The sequence below is a fragment of the Lichenostomus cassidix genome, unplaced genomic scaffold, assembly GCF_008360975.1.
Source record: "Lichenostomus cassidix isolate B80296 unplaced genomic scaffold, HeHo_3.0 HiC_scaffold_851, whole genome shotgun sequence".
Taxonomy (NCBI): domain Eukaryota; kingdom Metazoa; phylum Chordata; class Aves; order Passeriformes; family Meliphagidae; genus Lichenostomus; species Lichenostomus cassidix.
Window position 1 is genome coordinate 288793 of NW_028147636.1, and position 21479 is coordinate 310271.

The 21479-nt window shown below is 61.3% G+C and overlaps 3 protein-coding genes across 6 annotated transcripts; all 3 read right to left on the reverse strand.

Annotated features, from left to right (window-relative positions):
• Positions 1-64: 64 nt before the first annotated feature.
• On the reverse strand, positions 65-2563 carry LOC146421026 (Fc receptor-like protein 3). 4 transcript variants are annotated; one of them, XM_085047755.1, is made up of 4 exons: positions 2433-2563; positions 1693-1713; positions 1371-1604; positions 65-1140 (listed from the first exon to the last, which is right to left on the reverse strand). In XM_085047755.1, the coding sequence occupies exons 1-4, from the start codon at positions 2461-2463 to the stop codon at positions 428-430; spliced, it is 999 nt and encodes a 332-aa protein (XP_084903881.1). In that variant the 5' UTR covers positions 2464-2563; the 3' UTR covers positions 65-427. The 4 variants fall into 4 exon arrangements, with proteins under 4 accessions (XP_084903881.1, XP_084903882.1, XP_084903883.1 ...); XM_085047756.1 differs by lacking the exon at positions 1693-1713 and having other exon boundaries at positions 2433-2559; XM_085047757.1 differs by lacking the exons at positions 1693-1713; positions 2433-2563 and having other exon boundaries at positions 65-792; positions 877-1140; positions 1371-1684.
• A 3433-nt stretch (positions 2564-5996) lies between these two features.
• FCER1G (Fc epsilon receptor Ig) lies at positions 5997-8345 on the reverse strand. Its single transcript, XM_085047766.1, has 5 exons — positions 8237-8345; positions 7195-7286; positions 7025-7060; positions 6866-6886; positions 5997-6365 (listed from the first exon to the last, which is right to left on the reverse strand). Exons 1-5 carry the CDS (start codon positions 8301-8303, stop codon positions 6309-6311), a joined length of 273 nt encoding a protein of 90 aa, XP_084903892.1. The 5' UTR covers positions 8304-8345; the 3' UTR covers positions 5997-6308.
• Positions 8346-8578: 233 nt separating this feature from the next.
• Positions 8579-20202, reverse strand: NDUFS2 (NADH:ubiquinone oxidoreductase core subunit S2). Its single transcript, XM_085047747.1, has 14 exons — positions 20087-20202; positions 19857-19960; positions 18509-18699; positions 16070-16190; positions 15876-15988; positions 15718-15792; positions 14679-14756; positions 14267-14352; positions 14038-14157; positions 12304-12433; positions 11418-11513; positions 10527-10610; positions 9227-9284; positions 8579-8704 (listed from the first exon to the last, which is right to left on the reverse strand). Exons 1-14 carry the CDS (start codon positions 20191-20193, stop codon positions 8667-8669), a joined length of 1401 nt encoding a protein of 466 aa, XP_084903873.1. The 5' UTR covers positions 20194-20202; the 3' UTR covers positions 8579-8666.
• Between the last annotated feature and the right edge of the window lie 1277 nt (positions 20203-21479).

Here is a 21479-nt window from a genome sequence, read left to right on the forward strand (position 1 = left end):
GGGAGGACCCCCAGGAGGGAGAAGGGGGTGCAAAAATGGGGGGGAACCTGGGAAGAGACCCCAGTGAGGATGGGGGATTCTGGGCAGAGACACATGGAGAGGGGTGGGGGAACTCCAGGGAGGGCTGTGGGGAACCAGACGGGGATGTGGGGACCTGGGGACCATGGGGGGACCTCAGAGTGGGAGGGAGGGGACCCGGGGAGGTTGCCAGAGAGGGATAGGGGTACCCAGACAGGGGTGGGGGACCCGGGATGGGACCCGAGAAAGGATTGGGAGACCCAGGAAGGAACCAGGGAAGGGATGAAGGTCTCCGGGTGGGGCTGAGAGAGCTCAAGCAGGATGTTGGGGAAGAATGGGGAGACCCGGGGCAGGGAGGGGGTGATCTGGGGAGAGACCTGTGAAGGGATGAGGGGAGCCGGGAAAGGTGTCAGGGAGGGCTGGGGGGACACGGGCAGAGCTGGGGTACCCGGGAGGCTGTCTGGTTGCCATGCCCATCCCCGCACTCACTGCGCACCGTGACGCGGAGCCGGGCGCTGCTCTTCCGCACGGCCCCCCCCTCGGAGCGCACCTCGCAGCTGTAACTGCCCGAGTGGGAGACCCCCACGGCGGGCAGCAGGAGCTGCGGGGACCCCTGCGGGCCCCCCAGCAACTGCCCGTCCCGGTAGAAGAGGTGCAGGAGGGGGGCTCGGGGCCGCAGGGGGCTGGGGGTGCTGAGGCAGCTGAGATTCAGGGGGGACCCCTCGGTGGGCTCGGGGGAACCCTCCAGCTCCAGCACCGGCACCGTGAAGAGCTCTGGGAAGGAGATGGGAGTGGACGGTAGTGACCCTGAGTGTGCTGGGGACAGGCTGTGGGGCTGTGGGGGTTTTGGGTGCTCACCGTGCACTGTCACTGTCACAACCTTCGACACTTCCCGCCACGATATGAAGTTTTTCACCCAACCCATGCAGTGGTAGCCACCGGTGTCGTTCACCTTCAAGGGGGACAGGGACAGCTCGGTCCCATCGAGACGCCCCCTCAGATACTTCCCGTCATGGTAGAAGTGCACCTCAGTGACCGATTTGTTCCACAAGCCCCGACAGCGCAGTGTCACCGTGTCCCCCTCCAGCAGCGCCCACGCTGGCACCTGCAGCACCAGCTCATCTGCAGGACGAATGGGGACACATCACACCCGGCAGTTCCTGATGGCACCAGGAGTGCCCCAGGTGTCCCCAGTCCCAACAGGAGGTCCCCTCGCACTGGGATGCTCTGGGATGTCCCCATGTGCAGGGGACAGGCTCTGGTCACACGAGGGGGTGACCCAGTAAGCAGAGCTCACTCAGAGCCCTCGGGGTTCCCGTGGATGCCAGGCTGGGGACACAAACCTCCCTCACCATTTACAACGCTCACGGAGGGGCTGACCCTGGTGCCAGGTCGGTAACACTTGTAGGTGCCAACCTCGGTGACATGGAATTGGTGGACTCCGTACTCTTTCCACCAGCGCTGCCCATCCTTGTACCACCTGGTATCACCGGGGGTCCCCGAGCCCTGGCAGGTCAGTGTCACTGGGTCCCACAGCACCGCTGGTGTCCAGGGGGGATACACGAGGAGCTGGGTGGTCTGAGCACCTGCAGGTGACAGGGGACACCAGCCTGCCAGGGCCACCGTGCGGCTGGGGACAGTGGAGTAGGGACATGGCATCCCTTGGGGACTCACCAGCGAGGCTGAGGGTCTGGGCTGGAAGGGAGAAGGGACAGCGTCTGACTGGGGGTGGCAGCACAGGGACAGAGACACGCGGGGGCACTGGGTGTGGGGCTGTCCCTGAGCTGTCCCCGTGGGGACACCAGTTCTGATGGGAAAGTGCTCGGGGACTGTCCCCAGCAGGACTGGAGAGGCTCCCAGGGGACAGCTCAGTATCACAGCCACCCACATGCCACATCCGTGCAACATGGAGGCCTCGGGGACACTGCGGGCACCCCGGGCTGGGTGAGGACATGGGGACATCCCAGACATGGGGTCAGTGCAGACATCCAGGACATGGGGACAGTGTGACCATCCCGGGCATGGGGACACCACGGCCACCCCGTGCTGGCACAGGTCACCCCCACCAGCCCTGGCACAGCCCCTGGCCCCACAGCCACATCCCCATGGTTCTGTCCCCACAGTCCCATTCTGATGGTCGCTGTCCCCACGGCCACATACTCACCATGGCCACATCCTTTGTCCCCGTGTCTCTGCATCCCTGTCCCCTGTCCCTGTCTCCACAGCTGCTCCAGCCCCATGGTGCCACTCCCCACATCCCTGTCCCCACATCCCTGTCCCCACAGCCACCCCACAGCCCTGTTCACACTGCAGAGCCACTGCCTCTGTCCCCCACTGGCTCTGCTGGCCTTGGGGACATCAGGGGACCCCGCTGGCCCCCGTGTCCCCTCCCCACCAGTCTGTGTCTCACTCACCCCACAGGAGCAGTGTCACCTTCCCAGCCATCCTGGTGTCCCCAGCCAGCCAGGCTGGCTGTCACACACTGCCAGGGCCACCTCCCCCCAGCGTGGTGGCTCTTGAGATAAAGAGGAAGGAAGAGAATTTACATCTTGTCCCCACGTGTTGGTGGCACAGGGTGGGGGCTGGGTGGGGACATGATGGGATATGGTGGGATATGGTGGGGACTTGTGGGGACACTGTGGGGACACAGCAGGGACATGGGAGTGAAGGTGGGACATGGGGGGACATGGTGGGGACACGGTGTGACATTGTGGGGACACAGGGACATGGTGGAACATGTGGGGATACAGCAGGGACACGGGGTGATGGTGGGGACATACTGGGACAGGGTAGGGCCATGGTGTGACATTGTGGGGACACAGTGGGGACATGGGGGGACATAGGGTGATGTGGGAAGGCATGATGAGGACACATGAGGGACATGCCGGGACATGGTGGGACAGGGTAGGGACATGGTGTGACACTGTGGGGACACAGCAGGGACACGGGGGTGATGGTGGGACATGGGGGGACATCATGGGACATGGTGGAACGTGCGGGGACACAGCAGGGACATGGGGGGACATAGGATGACATGGGAAAACATGGTGAGGACACATGAGGGACATGGTGGGACATGTGGGGACACAGCAGGGACATGGGGGTGATGGTGTGGACATGCTGGGACATGGTGGGACAGGGTAGGGACATGGTGTGACCCTCTGGGGACACAGCAGGGACTGTGTGTCCCCAAGTGTGTCCCAGGAGTGGGGGATCAGGGAATGGGGGGTCCAGGAATGGAGGTCCCCACAGGTGGGGAATCCCAAGGACCATTGTCCCCATGTCCCCATGTCCACTCCCCAGGACTGTGACAGAAAATCCCCTCCAGCTGAGCGGGGGGGGCCTGCTCCCCCTCCTCCACACTTTTGGGGGTTCCCCAAACTCCCCCCCCCCTTTCTGGGTTTCCCAAACCTCTCCCCACTCCCAATTTGGGGCTTTTTCCTCTCTTTATTTCCCCTTTTTGTCACCTGGGAGGGACCTCCCTTGGGAGCGACACAGCCCTGGGAGGGGGGCTGTCCTGGGCGGGAGACTGGGGACAGTTCTGGGGGTAGGGAGGGTGTGACACAGCCCGGGAGGTGTCCCTGTCCCTGTCCCGGAGGTGACAGCCCAGGGGGGTCCTGTCCCTGCCCTCTGCAGCTGCTGCCACCGCAGCGGGGACCGAGTGAGCTCGGGGCTGTCACCGTGGGAGGAGTCAGTGCCGGTGACAGTGACAGTGACAGTGCACGGTGAACAGCCCATAGCCGGAACCCTGATACCCCAACACCCCGACAGCTCACAGATTACACCCCACAGCGCCTCCCCAACAGACTGGGCATCACCATCCCCACCTCCCATCTCCTTCCCAGAGCTCTTCTCGGTGCCGGTGCTGGAGCTGGAGGGTCCCCCCGAGCCCACCGAGGGGTCCCCTCTGAATCTCAGCTGCCTCAGCACCCCCAGCCCCCTGCGGCCCCGAGCCCCCCTCCTGCACCTCTTCTACCGGGACGGGCAGTTGCTGGGGGGCCCGCAGGGGTCCCCGCAGCTCCTGCTGCCCGCCGTGGGGGTCTCCCACTCGGGCAGTTACAGCTGCGAGGTGAGCTCCGAGGGGGGGGCCGTGCGGAAGAGCAGCGCCCGGCTCCGCGTCACGGTGCGCAGTGAGTGCGGGGATGGGCACGGCAACCCCCACAGCCTCCCCGGGTACCCCAGCCCTGCCTGAGTACCTCCCTGGGTCCTCTCCATCCACCTCCAGCTCCCCTCCACCCCTCCCTTGCATCCCCACACCCCTCCCCGAGGCTCCTCTCTCCCTTCTCCATCCACAACAGAGGCCGAAAGGAGAATCCGGGAAATTCCAAGTCTGTCAGCCTGACCTCGGTGCCTGGCAAGGTTGTGGAACAGATTACCTCGAGCGCCACCAAGGGACCAGACCCAGCCGGCCGGGATTTAGGAGGGACAGGTCCTGCCTGACCATCCCTACTTCTTTGTATGCCCAGGTGACTCAGCTGGTGGATGCAGGCAAGGCTGTGGATGTGTCCACCTGGACTTCAGCAGAGCCTTTGGCACCAACTCCCACAGCATTCCCTGGAAAATCTGTCATCCCACATCTTGGACAGGGTCACCCTTCCCTGGGTGAGGAACTGGCTCATGGCCAGGCTCAGGCAGTGGCAGGGATGGTGCCACATCCCGTTGGTGTCCCCTAGAGATCAGTGTTGGCCCCTGTCCTGGTTAATCTCTTTATTGATGATCTGGATGAGGGGATTGAGGCCCCCATGGGCAGATTTACAGGCGACACCAGTCTGGGGGCTGGAGGGCAGGGGAGCTCTGCAGAGGGAGCTGGACTGGCCAGATCCATGGGGACAAGCCAAGGATAACAGTGCCAAGGGCAGGGTCCTGCATTGTCACAACAACCCCCAGGGTGGGGACAGAGAGACTGGACACAAAAGGATTGAGGGACAGTGGCTGGACATGAACCAGGTGTGCCCAGCTGTGCCCAAGTAGCCAATGGCACCTGGGCTGCATCAGGGACAGTGTGGCCATAGGAGCAGGGCAGGGATTGTCCCCCTGGTGAGGCCACACCTCGAGGGCTGTGTCCAGTTCTGGTCCCTTCGTTTGGGAAGGACCTGGAGGGGCTGGAGAGTGTCCAGGGCAGGGAATGGAGCTGGGAAGGGCTGGAAAACCCTGAGGGAGCTGGGAAAGGAGCTCAGCCTGGAGCAAAGGAGGCTCAGGGGGACCTTGTGGCTCTGCACAGCTCCTGACAGGAGGGGACAGCCAGGCGGTCAGGCTGTGCTCCAGGGAACAGGGACAGGAGGAGAGGGAACAGCCTCAGGCTGGGCCAGGGAAGGCTCAGGTTGGACATGAGGTATTTCCTCACAGAAAGGGGGATTGGGCACGGGAAGGGTCTGCCCGGAGAGGTTAGGAGTCCCCATCCTGGGAGGTGTTTAAGGAAAGCCTGGATGTGGCACTCGGTGACATGGCCTGGGTGACACGGTGGTGTTGGGTCATGGGCGGGACTCAGTGATCATAAGGATCTTCTCCAACCTTGTTGATGCTGTGATTCTCGTGTCCCCCATCCATGCCTGGGTCACCCCAGGGGTTCTTGGGTCACCTTCTCCCTCTCTCCATCCCCAGCCAACTCCCTCCCACCCCCTCCATCTCCCCCCGCAGGGGTCCCGCTCTCAGGGGGCACAACCCCCCGGCGGACAGGTGGCACTGGGTGACAGCCTGGTGCTGAGCTGCACGGTGGCCGCGGGGACAGGTCCTCTGTCCTTCTCCTGGCACCGGGAGGGCTCAGGGACACCGCTGGGCACTGGCCCACGTCTGGAGCTGCGCCACGTTGGGGACAATGACAGCGGCCACTACCAGTGCCGGGTCAGCGATGGGGACAGCATGGCCGAGAGTCCCACACTGAATGCCACCGTCCTCGGTGAGTGAGACCGTCGGGAATGGGGTGACCTCACCCCAGCATCCCCGATCCCACTCCCAGTGCTGGGGGGGTACCGGACCCGTTTCTCTGCTATTGGACCAAAATGCCATTTTTTAATAAAACTGGGGGAAATGGGATTTGTTTGCTCAGCTCTCACCACCCCATTCCCCAGCACAGAAACTTCCTGAGGGGAGAGAGGGGACCAGGAGAGGGAGGGGGCAGCACCCCGCATTTGAGGGTCTCAGCCCCACGGCAGCAATTTGGGGCCAAATCTGCCATTTCCAGGGGCAAAAAAGCTCCAATTTCCCATGACAGCCCTGGGGGGGAGGGCAGGGGGGGCTTCGGGTGTTGGGGACAGAGAGGGGGACAGGGGGATGGGGGGACAATCGGGGGGTCACGAGTGTTTCATCTGGAGGGTCTCGTACGTCTCCTGGTTCCCAGAGCTGAGACCCTGCAAGGGTTGAGGGGTTATGGGGGGTCTGTGTCCCCCCCGAGTGACACCACCCCACTGTCACCTCCCCACTGCCACCCCCTGTAGGGCTTCCCACCCACGGAAGGGTCTTGGAGGGACTGGGGGACTTTTGGGGGCTTCTAAGAGGAACACAAATTGGGGCGTGGGGATAAAGGAGAAGGGGCACCGCCCAAATTTGGGGCACCCCAGGGGTCGCCGGGGACAGTGGGGGTAGGCAGGGCCCCCCGGGGACAGGATGTGCCACCCCTGGGACAGGGACACCCACCCAGGAATGTGTCCAGGGACCCCCCAGAGCCACCATCCCCCAGGACAGGTTGGGATGTGTCACCCTTGGGACAGGAGCCACCCGGAACAAACCCCCCCAGGGATGTGTCAGCCCTGGAACAGCCCCCTCCCCCCGGGAAAGGAGCCCCCCCAGGCCGGGGGTCCCCAAGATGAGCCCCCCAGGACAGAAGCCACCCCCACCCCGTGTGACTCACGGCATAAACAGCCTCTTCCTTCTGCTCCGGGGAAGGGAAAGCGAAAGTGTTTTTGGGGAGCACAGCCGGACGCCCCCATCCCTCACAGCATCCCCCAAACCTCCCTGCACCCCCCGCACCCCAAATATCCCCCCCAAAATCCCACCCCACACCCCATACCTGCTCAGGTGTTCTCTGGGATCGCCGAGTCACCAACTGGGGGTGGAGCGAAAATGAGGAAAATAAGTGAAAAAAGGAAATAAAGAGGGGGTGTGAAACCCCGGGGCTGGGGGAGGGAGAGGCCTGAGGATCGCCCCCCAAAAAAGGGGGTTCAGCAGGACCCCCCTGACCTTGAGGCGGCAGTAGAGGCCAGTGAGGATGAGGCTGTAGAGGAAGAGGATGGCATCCAGCACATAGCAGATTTCGGGCTCCACCAGGGACCCTGCGGGGATTTGGGGGGGCTCAGAGGGGGTCCCCGGGTCAGCAGGGGGGGACATCCCCCCTCCGGACAGCCCCAGGCTCCGTGTGTCACCCCATGGGGACAGAGGAGGGTCCGGGATGTCGCGGGTGGCAGCGATGTCGCCTTGGCTGGCACCGGAGCCACTCGCCGTGCTGAGCTCTGGTGGGGGGTGGGCTTGAGCCTGGAGCCCCCCGGCACCCTCAGGGTGACCCCTCAGGGTGACCCCCGGGGGGGCTGTGCCGGGCTCTGGGTCACCCCAAAATCCAAGGCCACCGGGGAAGGAGCTGTGACACATCCTGGGACCCCAAATCCCTGGGACCCCAAATCCCAGGGAACCCAAATCCCTGGGACCCCAAATCCCCAAGACCTCCCCCATCCCTGGGACTCCATCACCTGAGCCCCCTAAGCCCTCCCACCACCGGAGACCCCCAAATCCCCAGGCTACCCCAATCTCTGAGCCCCCCCCATCCCCATTCACCCCCATCCCCTAATCCCTGATCCCCTAATCCCTGGGATCCCCCATTCCCTGGGTCCCCCCAGTCCCTGAGACCTCCCCCACTGGCCCCCCTTCCCCATCACCCCAATTTCCTAGGCCTCCCCAATTTCCTGGATCTCCCATTCCCTCAGCCCCCCAATCCCCTAAATCCCCTGGACACCCTAAATCCCCTGGACACCCTAAATCCCCGAGATCTCACCCATTTCCCCCCCTTCCCCATCACCCCAATTTCCCGGGCATCCCCAATTTCCTTGCCCCCAATCCCTCAGCCCTCCCCTCCCCTGGACACCCCAAATCCCTGAGACCTCCCCACCGCCCCCCATCACCCCAATTTCCTGCCCCCTCCCCCACTTCCTGTCCCCCATTCCCTCTGTCCCCTCCATCCCCTGGACACCCCAAATCCCCTCTGTCCCCTCTGTCCCCTGTCTGTCCCCACCTTCAGCCAGGCCAGTCCCCCCCAGCAGTGCCAGCGCCAGCAGCCAGCGGCAGCCCCCTGTCCCCATGTCCCCACGGTGTCCCCTCGGTCACGAGTGGGGTGACCACAGCGCCGGCCCCTCCCCCCACTTCCCCTCCCTCCCTTCCGCTGTCCCCAATTGTCACCCGAGGCCACCAACCTCCGGCCAAGCCTCAAAATTGCGGGGAGAGACCCCCGGGGTCCCCACGGCTCTGGCAGGGAAGGGGAAGTTGTGTCCCCAATGTGTCCCTGCTCCAGAGAGAGGAGGGAAATGGGGGGACAGTGGTGACAAAGTGGTGACAAAAGGGACAAGGATGCTCAGGACCCGATTTAGGATTTATTTGACTCGAAATGAGGGGTGGGAGGACCCCCAAAACTGAGCAGCACACGGAGAGCAGATGCAGACCCCTCCTCATCGATCCACCTCCCCAAACACGATGTCCTGGGTGCCTGTGAGGGAAAAAAATGGGTTTAGGGAACCCCAAAATGGAGGTGAGACCCCCGAATTGGGGAGAGAGATCCCCCCAAAGTGGGAAATGGGTGCTGGGAAGGAAAAGAGACCCCAAAGTGGGAGGAGACCCTAAAAAGGGGAAGGAGATCCCCAAACAGGGAAAGACCCCCCCAAGAAGGAAGGAGTCCCCCCAAATTGGGGTAGAAGCCCCCCCGAACTAGAAGAAGACCCCCAAGAGCCCCCCAAACTGGAAGGAACTCACTCAGAAAAGGGAAGGAGCCCCCCAAACTGGGGAAGAGACCCCAGATTGGGAAGGAGACCCCCAAACAGGAAAGGAGACACCCAAAAATGGGAGGGAAACCCCAAAAGGGAAGAAATCCCACAAATAGGGAAGGAGCCCCTAAACGGGGGAAAAACACCTCAGAACAGAAGGAAACCCCTAAAATGGGGAAGGAGACCCTGAAATGGGGAAAGAGTCCCTAAAATGGGGAAGGAGACCCCAAAAGGGGAGGGGGACATACCAATGATTGCCACCACGTCTGCCAGCATGTGGCCCTGGGACATTCTGTCCAGCCCGGCCTGGGGACAGGGACAGCAATTAACAGCTAATTAACCCATGAGACCCCAAATCAACCCACGGAGACCCCCAATTAACACCTAATCGATCCACAGGGACCCCCAGTCAACCCACAGAGACTCCCAATTAACCCCCAGGGTCCCCCAATTAACCCCCAGGGACCCCCATGGGAACCCCCTCCAGGGAGCCCCAATTAACCCGCAGGGACCCCTAATTAACCTGCAGTTAAATCACACGGACCACACCAGGGACCCCCAATTAACCCACAGAGCCACAGAGCCCAAATTAACCCCCAAGGGCCCGCAGGAGGACCCCCAATTAACCCCTAATTAACACACAAGGACACCAAATTAACCTGCAGACCCCCCACAGGGATGTCCAATTAACCCCCAATTAACCCCCAGTCAGCCCCAATTAACCCCCATGGAACCCCCTACAAGGACACCCAATTAACCAGCAGGGACACTCAATTAAACCCCAATCAACCACTAATTAACTCCCAAGGACCTCCATGGGAACCCCTTGAGGGATCCCCAATTAATCCACAGAGCCCCAAATTAAACCACAGGGGCCCCCAAGAGGACCCCCAATTAACCCCTAATTAACACACAGGGACCTCCCCCCAGGAACCCTGATTAACCCCCAATTAACCCGTGGGAACCCCCAACTAACCCTTAATTAACCTGCCAACACCACCACGGGGACCCCACGGGGACCCCACGGGGACCCCCCAGGGACCCCAATTAGCCCCAAATTAACCCCCAAGGACCCCAAATTAACCCTCAGTAACCCACTCATAGGGACCCCCCAGTGTCCCTTGTCCCCATGTCCCCTGTCCCATTCATGTCCCATGCCCAGTGTCCCATCTCCTGTCCCCCTCAGTGTCCCCATGCCACTGTCCCACTGATGTCCCATCCCCTCTGGATACCCCATTCCCAGTGTCCTCTGTCCCCAGTGTCCCAGTATCCTGTCCCAGTGACCCACCCCCTGTCCCCTCAGTGTCCCTAGGTGTCACCTGTCCCCTCAGTGTCCCCAGGTGTCACCTGTCCCCTCAGTGTCCCCAGGTGTCGCCTGTCCCCTCAGTGTCCCCATGACCCCTGTCCCAGTGACCCATCCCATATCCCCAGGTGTCCCCAGGTGTTCCCAGGTGTCCCCAGGTGTTCCTAGGTGTCCCCAGGTGTTCCCAGGTGTCCCCAGGTGTTCCTAGGTGTCCCCAGGTGTCCCCAGGTGTCCCCAATCCTTACCAGGTGTGCAAATCCCGGCGCTTTGATCTTGCAGCGATAGGGGCGACTGCTGCCGTCGGACACCAGGTACACCCCAAACTCACCCTGAGGGACATGGGGACAGCGTTGGGGACGTGGGGACAGTGTTGGGGACAGGCTTAGGGACACAGGGACATGGCTGGGGACATGGGGACAGGGTTAGGGACAGGGTTAGGGACATGGGGACAGGGTTAGAGACTTGGGGACAGCGTTGGGGACAGGGTTAAGGACATGGGGAGAGCGACTGCTGCCATCTGACACCAGGTACACCCCAAACTCACCCGGAGGGACATGGGGACAGCATTGGGGACACAGGGACAACGTTAGGGACACGGGGACAGGGCTGGGGAGATGGCTGGGGACACAACTGGGGACAGAGGGACACGGAGACAGTGCTGGGGACACAGAGACACAGCTGGGGACATGGGGATGGAGTTGGGGACATGGCTGGGGACACGGCTGGGGACACAGGGACACAAGGACAGGGTGATGGGGTTGGGGACACAGCTGGGGACATGGGGACAGGGTTGAGGACATGAGAACAGCTTTGGGAGGTGGCTGGGGACATAGGGACAGCTGGACACAGGGACAGAGCTGAGGACACGGATGGGGACATAGGGACAGGGTTGGGGACAGACCAACTCCCTGGGGATGGAGTTGGGGAAACAGGGATGGGGTGGGAACAGGGCTGGGGACATGGGAACAGGATTGGGGACAGGGCTGGGGACACAGGGACAGGACTGGGACAGGGCTGGAGACACAGAGACAGGGTTGGGGCAGGGCTGGGGACACAAGGACAGGATTGGGACAGGGCTGGGGACACAGGGACAGGGTTGGGGCAGGGTTGGGGACAAACACGGCAAGCAGTGTCACCTTGGGCGCCTCGATGGCAGTGTAGGTGGCCCCTGGTGGCACCTGGTAGCCCTCAGTGTAGAGCTTGAAGTGGTGGATCAGCGACTCCATGGACGTCTGCGGGGACAGTGGTGGCACCTGAGCGGCTGTCACCTGCCTGGGGTGCCACCTGGTCCTGGGTGTCCCTGGCACCTGCTACCTGCCCCTCAGATCTGTCACCTGTCCCCCACACCTGCCACCTGTCCTTGTCACCCACAAGCCATCCCTCACACCTGCCACCTGTCCCTGTCATTTGGCACCTGTCACTTGTCCCTCACACTTGTCCTTGGCAGCCATCACCCATCTCTGGGTGTCCCTGGGTGCCACCTGTCCTGGATGTCCCTGTCCTGGATGTCACCTGCCTCAGTGTCACCTGCCTCAGTGTCCCTCACACCTGTCACCTGTCCCTGTCAAATGTCCCTCCCATTGGGCACCACCTGACCCTGGTACCTGTCACTTGCTCCTGTCACCTGTCCCTGGTACCCTTCACATGTCCCTCAAACCTGTCACTTGTCCCTGGGTGTCCCTGTCCTGGATGCCACCTGCTCTGAGTGTCCCTAACACCTACCAGCTGTTCCTCACACCTGGCACCTGTCCCTGTCACCTTTCACCTGCCCCTCACACCTGTCACCTGTCCCAATCACACGCAACCCACTCCTCACACCTGTCACACGTCCCTGTCAGCTGTCACCTGGCACCAACACCTACCACTTGTCTCTGTCACCTGTCCCTCTCACCTAACACCTGTCACTTGTCCCTGGTAACTGTCTGTGGCATCTGTCACCTGTTCTTCCCACCTATCACCTGTCCCTGGCACCCCTCACCCACCCAGGTGTCCCCACCCCGGGGGGTGACAGCGGCACGTCACCTTCATCTCGGCGCGTTTGGGAGGTGACACCTTGGCGTCGTCCACCTTGATCTCGCCAGGTGGCATCTTGTTGAGGCACTGCAGGATGATGCGCAGCGACTGCCGCATCTCCTCCACCCGGCACAGGTACCTGGGAGCCCAGAGGGACCCCAAAATTGGGATGGGACCCCAAAACTGGGACCCCAAAACTGGTATGGGGCACAGGTACCTGGGACCCCAAAAGTGACCCCAAAATTGGGACCCCAAAATTGGGATGGGACCCCAAAACTGTGACCCCAAAAGTGACCCCAAAATTGGGATGCGACCCCAAAATTGCTATAGGGCACAGGTACCTGGGACCCCAAAAGTGACCCAAAATTGGGATGTGACCCCAAAACTGCTATAGGGCACAGGTACCTGGGACCCCAAAAGTGACCCCAAAATTGGGATGGGGCACAGGTACCCAAAACTGTGACCCCAAAGTGGGACCCCACAATTGGGATGGGGCACAGCTACCTGTGACCCCAAAACTGCTACAGGGCACAGGTACCTGTGACCCCAAAGTGTGACCCCAAAATTGCTACAGAGCACAGGTACCTGTGACCCCAGAGTGGGACCCCAAAATTGGGATGCGACCCCAAAACTGCTATAGGGCACAGGTACCTGCCACCCCAAAAGTGACCCCAAAATTGGTATAGGGCACAGGTACCTGTGACCCCAGAGTGGGACGCCAAAATTGGGATGGGGCACAGGTACCTGCCACCCCAAAGTGGGACGGGGACAGGTACCCAAAAGTGTGACCCCAAAATTGTTATAGGGCACAGGTACCTGCCACCCCAAAGTGGGACCCCAAAATTGGGATGGGGCACAGGTACCTGCCACCGCAAAATTGGTATAGGACACAGGTACCTGCCACCCCAAAATTGTTATGGGGCACAGGTACCCAAAACTGTGACCCCAAAAGTACTATAGGGCACAGCTACCTGTGACCCCAAAATTTTTACAGGGCACAGCTACCTGCAACCCCAAAACTGCTACAGGGCACAGTTACCTGTCACCCCAAAATTGGTATGGGCACAGGTGCCCAAAACTGCTATAGGGCACAGATACCTGTGACCCCAAAATTGGTATGGGGCACAGCTACCTGCAACCCCAAAGCCACCACGGGGCACAGGTATCTGCAACCCCAAAACTGCCATGGGGGTGGGAAAAGGGGGTGGGGGGTGTCCCAGGGAATGGAGGGATCCCAGGAGATGGGGAATCCTGGGAATGGGGGATCCCAGCAGTGGGTACCAGGAATGGGGAGATCCTGGGGGAATGCAGGATCCCACTGAATGGAAGATCCAAGGGCAATGGGAATTCCAGGGAATGGGGGATCCCAGGGGGAATGTGGGGTCTCAGGGAATGGAGGGATCCCAGGGGAATGGGGATCCCAAGGGAACAGGGGTCCCAGGGTATGGGGAATCCTGGGAGAATAGGGAATCCCAAGGGAATAAGTGTTCCAAGGATGGATCCCAGGGAATGGGGCTCCCATGGGATTGGGGTCCTGAGGGTCCTGGGGGTGCCAGGGAGAGACACCTCAGGTGTGGGGGACCCAGTGGGAATGGGGATCCCTGGGATAGCAGTGCCAGGAATGGGGATCCATTGGAATGGGGGTGCCATGGGAAGGGAGTACCAGGACTGGGAGGCCCAGAGGAATGGGGAGCAGCCCCCCAGGACCCCCCAGGACCCCCCAAACCCCAGGTGGGGTCACACCTGTCGTAGCAGTCGCCGTTGGAGCCAATAGGGACATCGAACTCCACCTGGTCGTAGACGTCGTAGGGCTGAGTCTTGCGCAGGTCCCACTGGATGCCAGAGCCGCGCAGCATCACCCCACTGGGACACCCCAAAAACACACCTGAGCGCCCGGCCAGGTGGGGGACACACCTGGGGGTGGGGAGAACACACCTGGGGGTGGGGGAGGTGGGGGAGCCCCCAGGCTCACCTGAAGCCATAGTTCAGAGCCTCCTCGGCCGTGATGACCCCGATGTCCACAGTGCGGTTCTTCCAGATGCGGTTGTTGGTCAGCATCTGGGGAGGGGACAAGGGACACCTGGCACACCTGGCCCTGGTACCCCTCACGTGTCTTGGCACCATCAGCTGCCCCGGTAGTCCTCACCTGCCCCTTACCACATCACCTGTCCCTTCCACCTGTCACCTGTCCCTCCTCACCTGTCCCTGGTATCATCACCTGTCTGTCCCCCTCCACCTCAGTGTGTCACCTCATGCCCCCATCCTGTGAGGAATGACCCCACCCCAGCCCCACGCAGGTGACAGGTGACACCAACCCTGCCCTCAGGGTACTGGGACATGGTGGGCACTGTCCCCCCCTCCCCAAATTCCCCAACCCCCCTCACCTCCTCCACCTCGTCGATCCGGATGGAGAAGTTCTTTGCGAACTCGTAGATGTCATCCATGAGCCCCAGGGGCAGGTCCTGGGACATGGGGACAGGTGTGGGACAGGTGAGGCATGAGGGATGGGGGGATGAGTGGAACAGGTGGGATTGGTGGCACACGTGGGACATGCGGGACACTTGGGACAAGTAGGATAACCAGGATATGTGGAATTGGTGGGACACGTGGGACAGGTAGGGACTCAGGTGGCACCAAATGATATGGGCAGGGGGGCACTGGGGGCCCAGAGGGAGTCCCAGGTATGGGGGTGCTGGAGATGGGGGATCCCGGGAATGGGGGGCCCGGGAGATGGAGGGTCCCATGGGAATGGGGGAATGGGGTCCCAAGGGTGAGGGCAGCACAGGAGTGAGGTCTTACAGGAATGGGGATCCCACGGAAATGAGGGTCCCTGGGGGTCTTGGGGGTCCCAGGGAGATGCATCCCAGCTGTGGGATGGGGGGACCCAGGGGAATGGGGATCCCAGGTGTGGTGGATCCCGGAAGAATGGGGGTCCCAGAGGAACAATACCCCATGGATGGATCCCAGGGAATGGGGGTGCTGTGGGAATTGGGGTCCCAGGGAGAGGCATCCCAGGTGGAGGAGAACCAGGGGAATGGGAATCCCAGGCATGGGAGTCCCAGAAGAAATGGGGAGTCCCAGAAGAACTGGAAGATCCCAAGAGAATGGGGGTGACCCTGGGAGGGAGCAAAGGGGGTACCAGGGATGGGGGGCACCTGGAAATGGGGGTCCCAGGGTATGGGGGATCCTGGGGATGGGGAGCCTGAGGGAATTGGAATCTTGGCAGAATGAGGGTCCTGGGGAACAGGTGTGCCAAGGATGTATCTATCCAGGGAATGGGGTGCCATGGGAGGGGGTTCCTATGGGATGGGGTTGCCAGGGAATGAGGTTTCTATGGGATGGGGTTTCCATGCGAGGGGGTTCCCATGGGACAGGATTCCCATGGGATGGGGTTGCCATGGAAACAGGGCCCAGCCCCCTCACCTGGTGCACCCCTCCAGGCCTCACATAGGCCGCGTGCATCCTCGCCCCCGACACTCGCTCGTAGAACTCAAACATCTGCGGGGAAACCCACAGAGATATTCAACCCCAATCCCTCTCATCCCCCTCAACACCCCCAATCCCCCAAACCCCAAACCCACCTTCTCCCTCTCCTCAAACATCCAGAAGAAGGGCGTCATGGCCCCGATGTCCAGCGCGTGGGTGGTCACGGCCATGATGTGGTTGAGCAGCCGCGTGATCTCCGCGAAGAGAACTGCAAAAACGGGGGGGAAAAAGGGGTGAATCCCGAAATTTTGGGGATTCCTGGAGCTGGGAATGCCGGTGGGATGCTCACCTCGGATCCACTGGGCTCGGGGAGGGGGGCGGATGTTGAGGAGCTTCTCCACGGCCAGGGAGTAAGCCTGCTCATTGCACATCATGGAGACGTAGTCCAGGCGGTCGAAATACGGGAGAGCCTGCAGGAAACGGGAAGGGCTGGGAATACTGGGAGCACTGGGAGGAGGAGAGGGGGGAGCAGGGGAGATGGGAATGGGGGTGGAAAATTGGGGATGGAGGGAAAATCCCGAGCTGGGATGGGATCAGGAGCTGGAGGGACACACAGACACCCCAGTTTGGGATCAGGGGCTGGAGGGACAAATGGACATTCCAATTTGGGATCAGAGGCTGGAGGGACAAACAGACATTGCTGGGATGGGATCAGGGGCTGGAGGGACACATGTACAGCCCAATTTGGGATCAGGGGCTCGAGGGACACACAGACACCCCAATTTGGGATCGGGACTGGAGGGACACACAGACACCCCACTTTGGGATGAGGCCCAAGAAAAACAATGTTTTTCTTCCACAATTTTCCAGCTCCTAGGCGCTGCAGGAACCCAAATGTGGGACCTTCAGCACATTCCAGGTGAGCCTGAAATCAGGGCTGGGAATGGGAGCCCCAGGGGTCTGTGGGGTCCTGGCAATGGGAGGGAGCTCCTATGGGATTGGGGCTCCCAGGGATAGGGTTTCCATGGAAATGAGAATGCCATGGGAATGAGAATCCCAAGGGAATTGGTGTCCCAGGGGATGGGAATGCCACAGGAATGGGGGTCCCAGTGAAAGGGGTCTTGGAAATGGGGGATAATAGGGATGGGACTCCCTGGGGAATGGGCATCCTATGACTATGGAGCTCCCAGGTATGGGAGCCTCATGGAAATGGAGCTCCCAGGGATGGGGTGACCTTGGGAACTGGGGAGGAGTGTCCAGGAGATGGAGGTCTCATGGGAATGGGTGTCCCAGGAGGCTGGGGGGGTGAAATACTGTAGGGCTGGGGGTCCTGGGGCTGGGTGTCTCAGGGATGGCAGTCCCAGGGATGAGTCTCCCAGTGTCTGGGTATCCCTAGGCTGTTTCCCAGTATGTGGGAAATATCCCCGGAATTCTGGGGGCACCTGGAGGTAGGTTTTGTACTCAATGAGTTTCTCAGTGCCACGGTGCAGCAGCCCCACGTGGGGTTTCTATGGGAATGGGGGTCCCAGGGATGGGAGATCCCAGAGATTGGATGATGGGGGTCCCAAGGATGGGGGTCCTATGGGAATGGGGTCTCAGGAACGGGTCTGACAGGGATCCTAGAGATGGGGATCCCATGGGAATGAAGCTCCCAGGGATGTGGGTTCAAGGCCTGGGGGATCCCAGGAATGGGAGGTCCCAGAGATCCCAGGGATTGGATGATGGAGATCCCAAGGATGGGGATCCCATGGGAATGGGGATCCCAAGGATGGAGGTCTCATGGCAATGGGTGTCCTAAGGAGTCTGGGGGGCTGAAATCCCATCGGATTTGGGGTCCCAGGAATTCTGGGGTCACCTGGAGGTACGTTTTGTACTCGATGAGTTTCTCGGTGCTGCAGTGCAGCAGCCGTACATGGGGATCCCATCAAAATGGGATGGGATCTTGTGGGAATGGGGGATCCCAGGGATGTGAGTTCAAGGGATGGGGGGTCCTGGGGCTAGTTTTCCCAGCCTGTGACCATTCCCCGGGAATTTTAGGGGCACTTGGAGGTATGTTTTGTACTTGATGAGTTTCTCAGTGCCGCGGTGCAGCAGCCCCACGTGGGGTTTCTATGGGAATGGGGGTCCCTGGGATGGGATTTCCAGGGATGGGGGTTCCCAGGATCAGTTTTCCCAGTCTGTGACCATTTCCCAGGAATTCTGGGGGCATCTGGAGGTACATTTTGTACTTGATGAGTTTCTCAGTGCTGTGGTGCAGCAGCCCCATGTGGGGTTTCTATGGGATTTGGGGATCCCAGAGATGGAGGTCTCATGGGAATGGGTGTCCTAGGAGTCTGGGGATGAAATCCTGTAGGATTTAGGGTCCTGGGGCTGGGTCTCCCAGTCTCCATGTGTCCCAGGGATGGGACTTCTAGGAATGGGGGTTCCCAGGATCTGTTTTCCCAATCTGTGACCATTTCCCGGGAGTTTTAGGGTCACCTGTAGGTATGTTTTGTACTCGATGAGTTTCTCGGTGCCGCGGTGCAGCAGCCCCACGTGGGGTTTCTATGGGAATTGGGGTCCCAGGGATGGGATTTCCAGGGATAGGGGGGTCCTGGGGCTAGTTTTCCCAATCTGTGACCATTCCCTAGGAGTTTTGGGGTCACCTGCAGGTACGTTTTGTACTCGATGAGTTTCTCGGTGCCGCAGTGCAGCAGCCCCACGTGGGGTTTCTATGGGAATGGGTGTCCTAAGGAGTCTGAGGGGTGAAATCCCATGGGATTTGGGGTCCCAGGAGTTTTGGGGTCACCTGGAGGTATGTTTTGTACTCGATGAGTTTCTCGGTGCCGCGGTGCAGCAGCCCCACGTGGGGGTCGCAGCGCTTCACCGTCTCCCCGCTGAGCTCCAGCACCAGCCGCAGGACGCCGTGGGCAGCCGGGTGCTGCGGGCCGAAGTTGATGGTCAGGCTGGACACCTTCTTGTGGGCCACCGGGTCCTTGTCTGGGGGGGACAGTGGGGACAGGGCAGGGGACAGAAGGATGAATCCCCAGATATGGCTCAGAAGCACGAGGGGCACAAAAACCCCCAAATTTTGGGGTTTAGGGAGCACCTGGCACCCACTAAGAGCTTGTAGGGCTTCCAAACTGCCTTAAATGTCCCCCAGACTGCTCTGAGTGACACCCAAATAGCCCCAAGTGACCCCAAGGCTACACCAAGTGACCCCCAACTGATTCAAGTGCCCCCCAAATAGCCCTAAGTGCCCCCAAACTGCCCCAAATTACTCCCAAACTGCTCTGAGTGACCTCCAAACAGCCCAAAGTGACCCCCAAACTGCTCCAAGTGACCCCTAAATGTGAGGCTGGAACCCAGTAAATGACCACCAGGCCATGAGTGATCCCCAATGCCCAAAAGCTGCCCTAAATGCCACCCAAAACACTCCCAAAGGACCCCAAACTGCTCTGAGTGGCCTCCAAACTGACCCAAAGTCTCGCCAGGTTGTCCAAGGGACCCCAAACTGGAGCCAGAGGTGACTCAGACCCTCCCAAAGGGCACCCAACACCCCCAAGGGGACCCCAAAGGCATCAGGACCCCTTCTGGGTTCTCTCAAAGGCTTCAGATCATCCCCAGGGCCTCCCCAAAGACCCAGAGCATCCTTTTTGGACCCCCCAAAAAAGCTTTGGGACCCCTCCAGAACACCCCAAAGGCCTCAAGGTGCCCTTAAGGTACCTGAAATCTCCCCAAAGGCCTTGACCACCCTCCTCAGGCCCCCCAGGACCTCTCCATGACCCCCAAAAAGCCTCAAGATCCCTCCTGGGCTCTCTCAAAGACTTCAGAGCATCCCCAGGGCCGTCCTAAAGGCCTCAGAACACCTCCAGGACACCCCAAAAAAACTTTGGGACCCCTCCAGAACCCCCCAAAAGCCTCAGGGCACCTTTAGGGCACCTGACATTCCCCCAGAGGCCTTGACCTCCCTCCTCAGGTCCCCCAGGACCTCTCCATGACCCCCAAAAGGCATCAAGACCCCCGCAAAGGTCTCAAAGCCACCCCTCACAGCCCCCACAAGGCCTCTCCCTCCATCCCCAGCCCCCTAGAAGCCCCCAGAGCTCCCCCTCGCCCCTCTCCCGCTCCCCCCCGGTGTCCCCCTGGTGTCCCCTCACCGTTCCACGGCGGCGGCACCCACTTGTCGGTGTCCCTGCTGGGGTACATGATCGCCCCGGCGAACTGCTGCGCCCACTCCAGGTCAGGCTGCCACTGCCGGGAGCTGCGGGGCGGGAGGTGAGCGAGGGGACATCCCCACAGCCCCTCACAGCCCACCGCAGCCCCCCACAGCCCACCACAGCCCCCCGCCGTGTCCCCCGCGCTGTCCCCGTGTCGCCCCCGCTCTCACCGGGCCGGGGCCGGGCCCAGCCGAGCCCCCGCCGCCCTCAGCCCCGAGGGGCTCCGGAGCCTCCACAGCGCCCGCAGCGCCGCCATCGTGCCCTTGGAGCTGCGCATGCGCGGGGGGCGCCATGGCGAGAAAGGGCAGAAGCCGTGGGTGCCGCCATGTTGGGTATGGGCAAACAAACCGCCATAGTGTCCTTGGCTTTGCGCATGCGCTTAAACGCCATTGCTCTGCAAGGCAGGGGAAGCTGAATGCCGCCATGTTGGGTGTGGGCAGATGCGCCGCCATCGTGCCCTTGGCGCTGCGCAGGGGCGGAAGGCGCCATGGCGGGGAAGAGAGATTCAATGAGTGTGTCTGTGTTGGGTTGGGGCAGGTTTGCCGCTATCGGGCGCTTGGCGAGGGGACGCCATGGCTGGGAAGGGCAAGGGACCCTGAGGGTGCCGCCATGATGGGTGTGGGCAGATTTGCTAAGGGAGAGTGAGGCCGGAAAGGCGCCATCTTTGTTACGGGCAAAGGGAGGGTGTGGAAGGGACACAGATGGGGCGGAGGGGACAGGGATCGGGACAGAGGGCACCGTCCGGGCAGGACGCTCCAGGCGAAGGATGTCCGCTGTGACGGAGGCGACACCCGTGTCCCCAGCCCGCCCCTCTCAGGGACAGCTCCGGCCAGAGATGGCCGCTGTCCCCTCCCGTGGTGACACAGGAATGCCAGGTGGGGGTGACCCTCAGTCCCGCCCCGCCATGTCCCCTCATTTGTCACCCTCCCGGTGACGTCACTCGCGGGGTCGTGGTGGTGGCCGGAGGGGGTTGGGGACAGATGCTGACCACTGGCCATCCCCATCCTCCCACCGCAAGGACATCTAGGGACAGGCAGCAGCCGGGGGTGCTGAACTGGGAGCACTGGGGCTGGGGACACTAGAACTGGAGATGCTGGAACTGGAGATGCTGAAACTGGGAGATACAGCAAATGCTGGAGCTGGGGGACTCTGGAATTTGGGGTGCTGGAACTGGACAATGCTAGAGCTGGAAGATACTGGAACTAGGGGACACCAGAAATGGAGGACGCTGGAACTGGGGATACTGGAGCTGGGGGTGCTGGAGCTGGGCAGAGGTCCGAGCACTGTTCCCGGTGCTGAGGAGCCCCCGGTGCCCCCCAGAGCTGAGAGCTGCAATTCTCCACCTACAACTCATGCTTGGGGATGCTCCGGGGGCTGCCAGCCCCCCGGGACTGAGTGCCGGGATACAGCAGCGGCTCCCAGTATGACCAGTGCAAAGTGCTGTGCCAGTCCCAGTCCCTGGGCTATTATGTCATGCCGCAGCCGTGGGTGGGTGTTCCCATGTCCTTGTCTCCCGGTGTACCCGTATCCCCCTGTTCCCTTTTTCCCGTGTTCTTCTTGTCC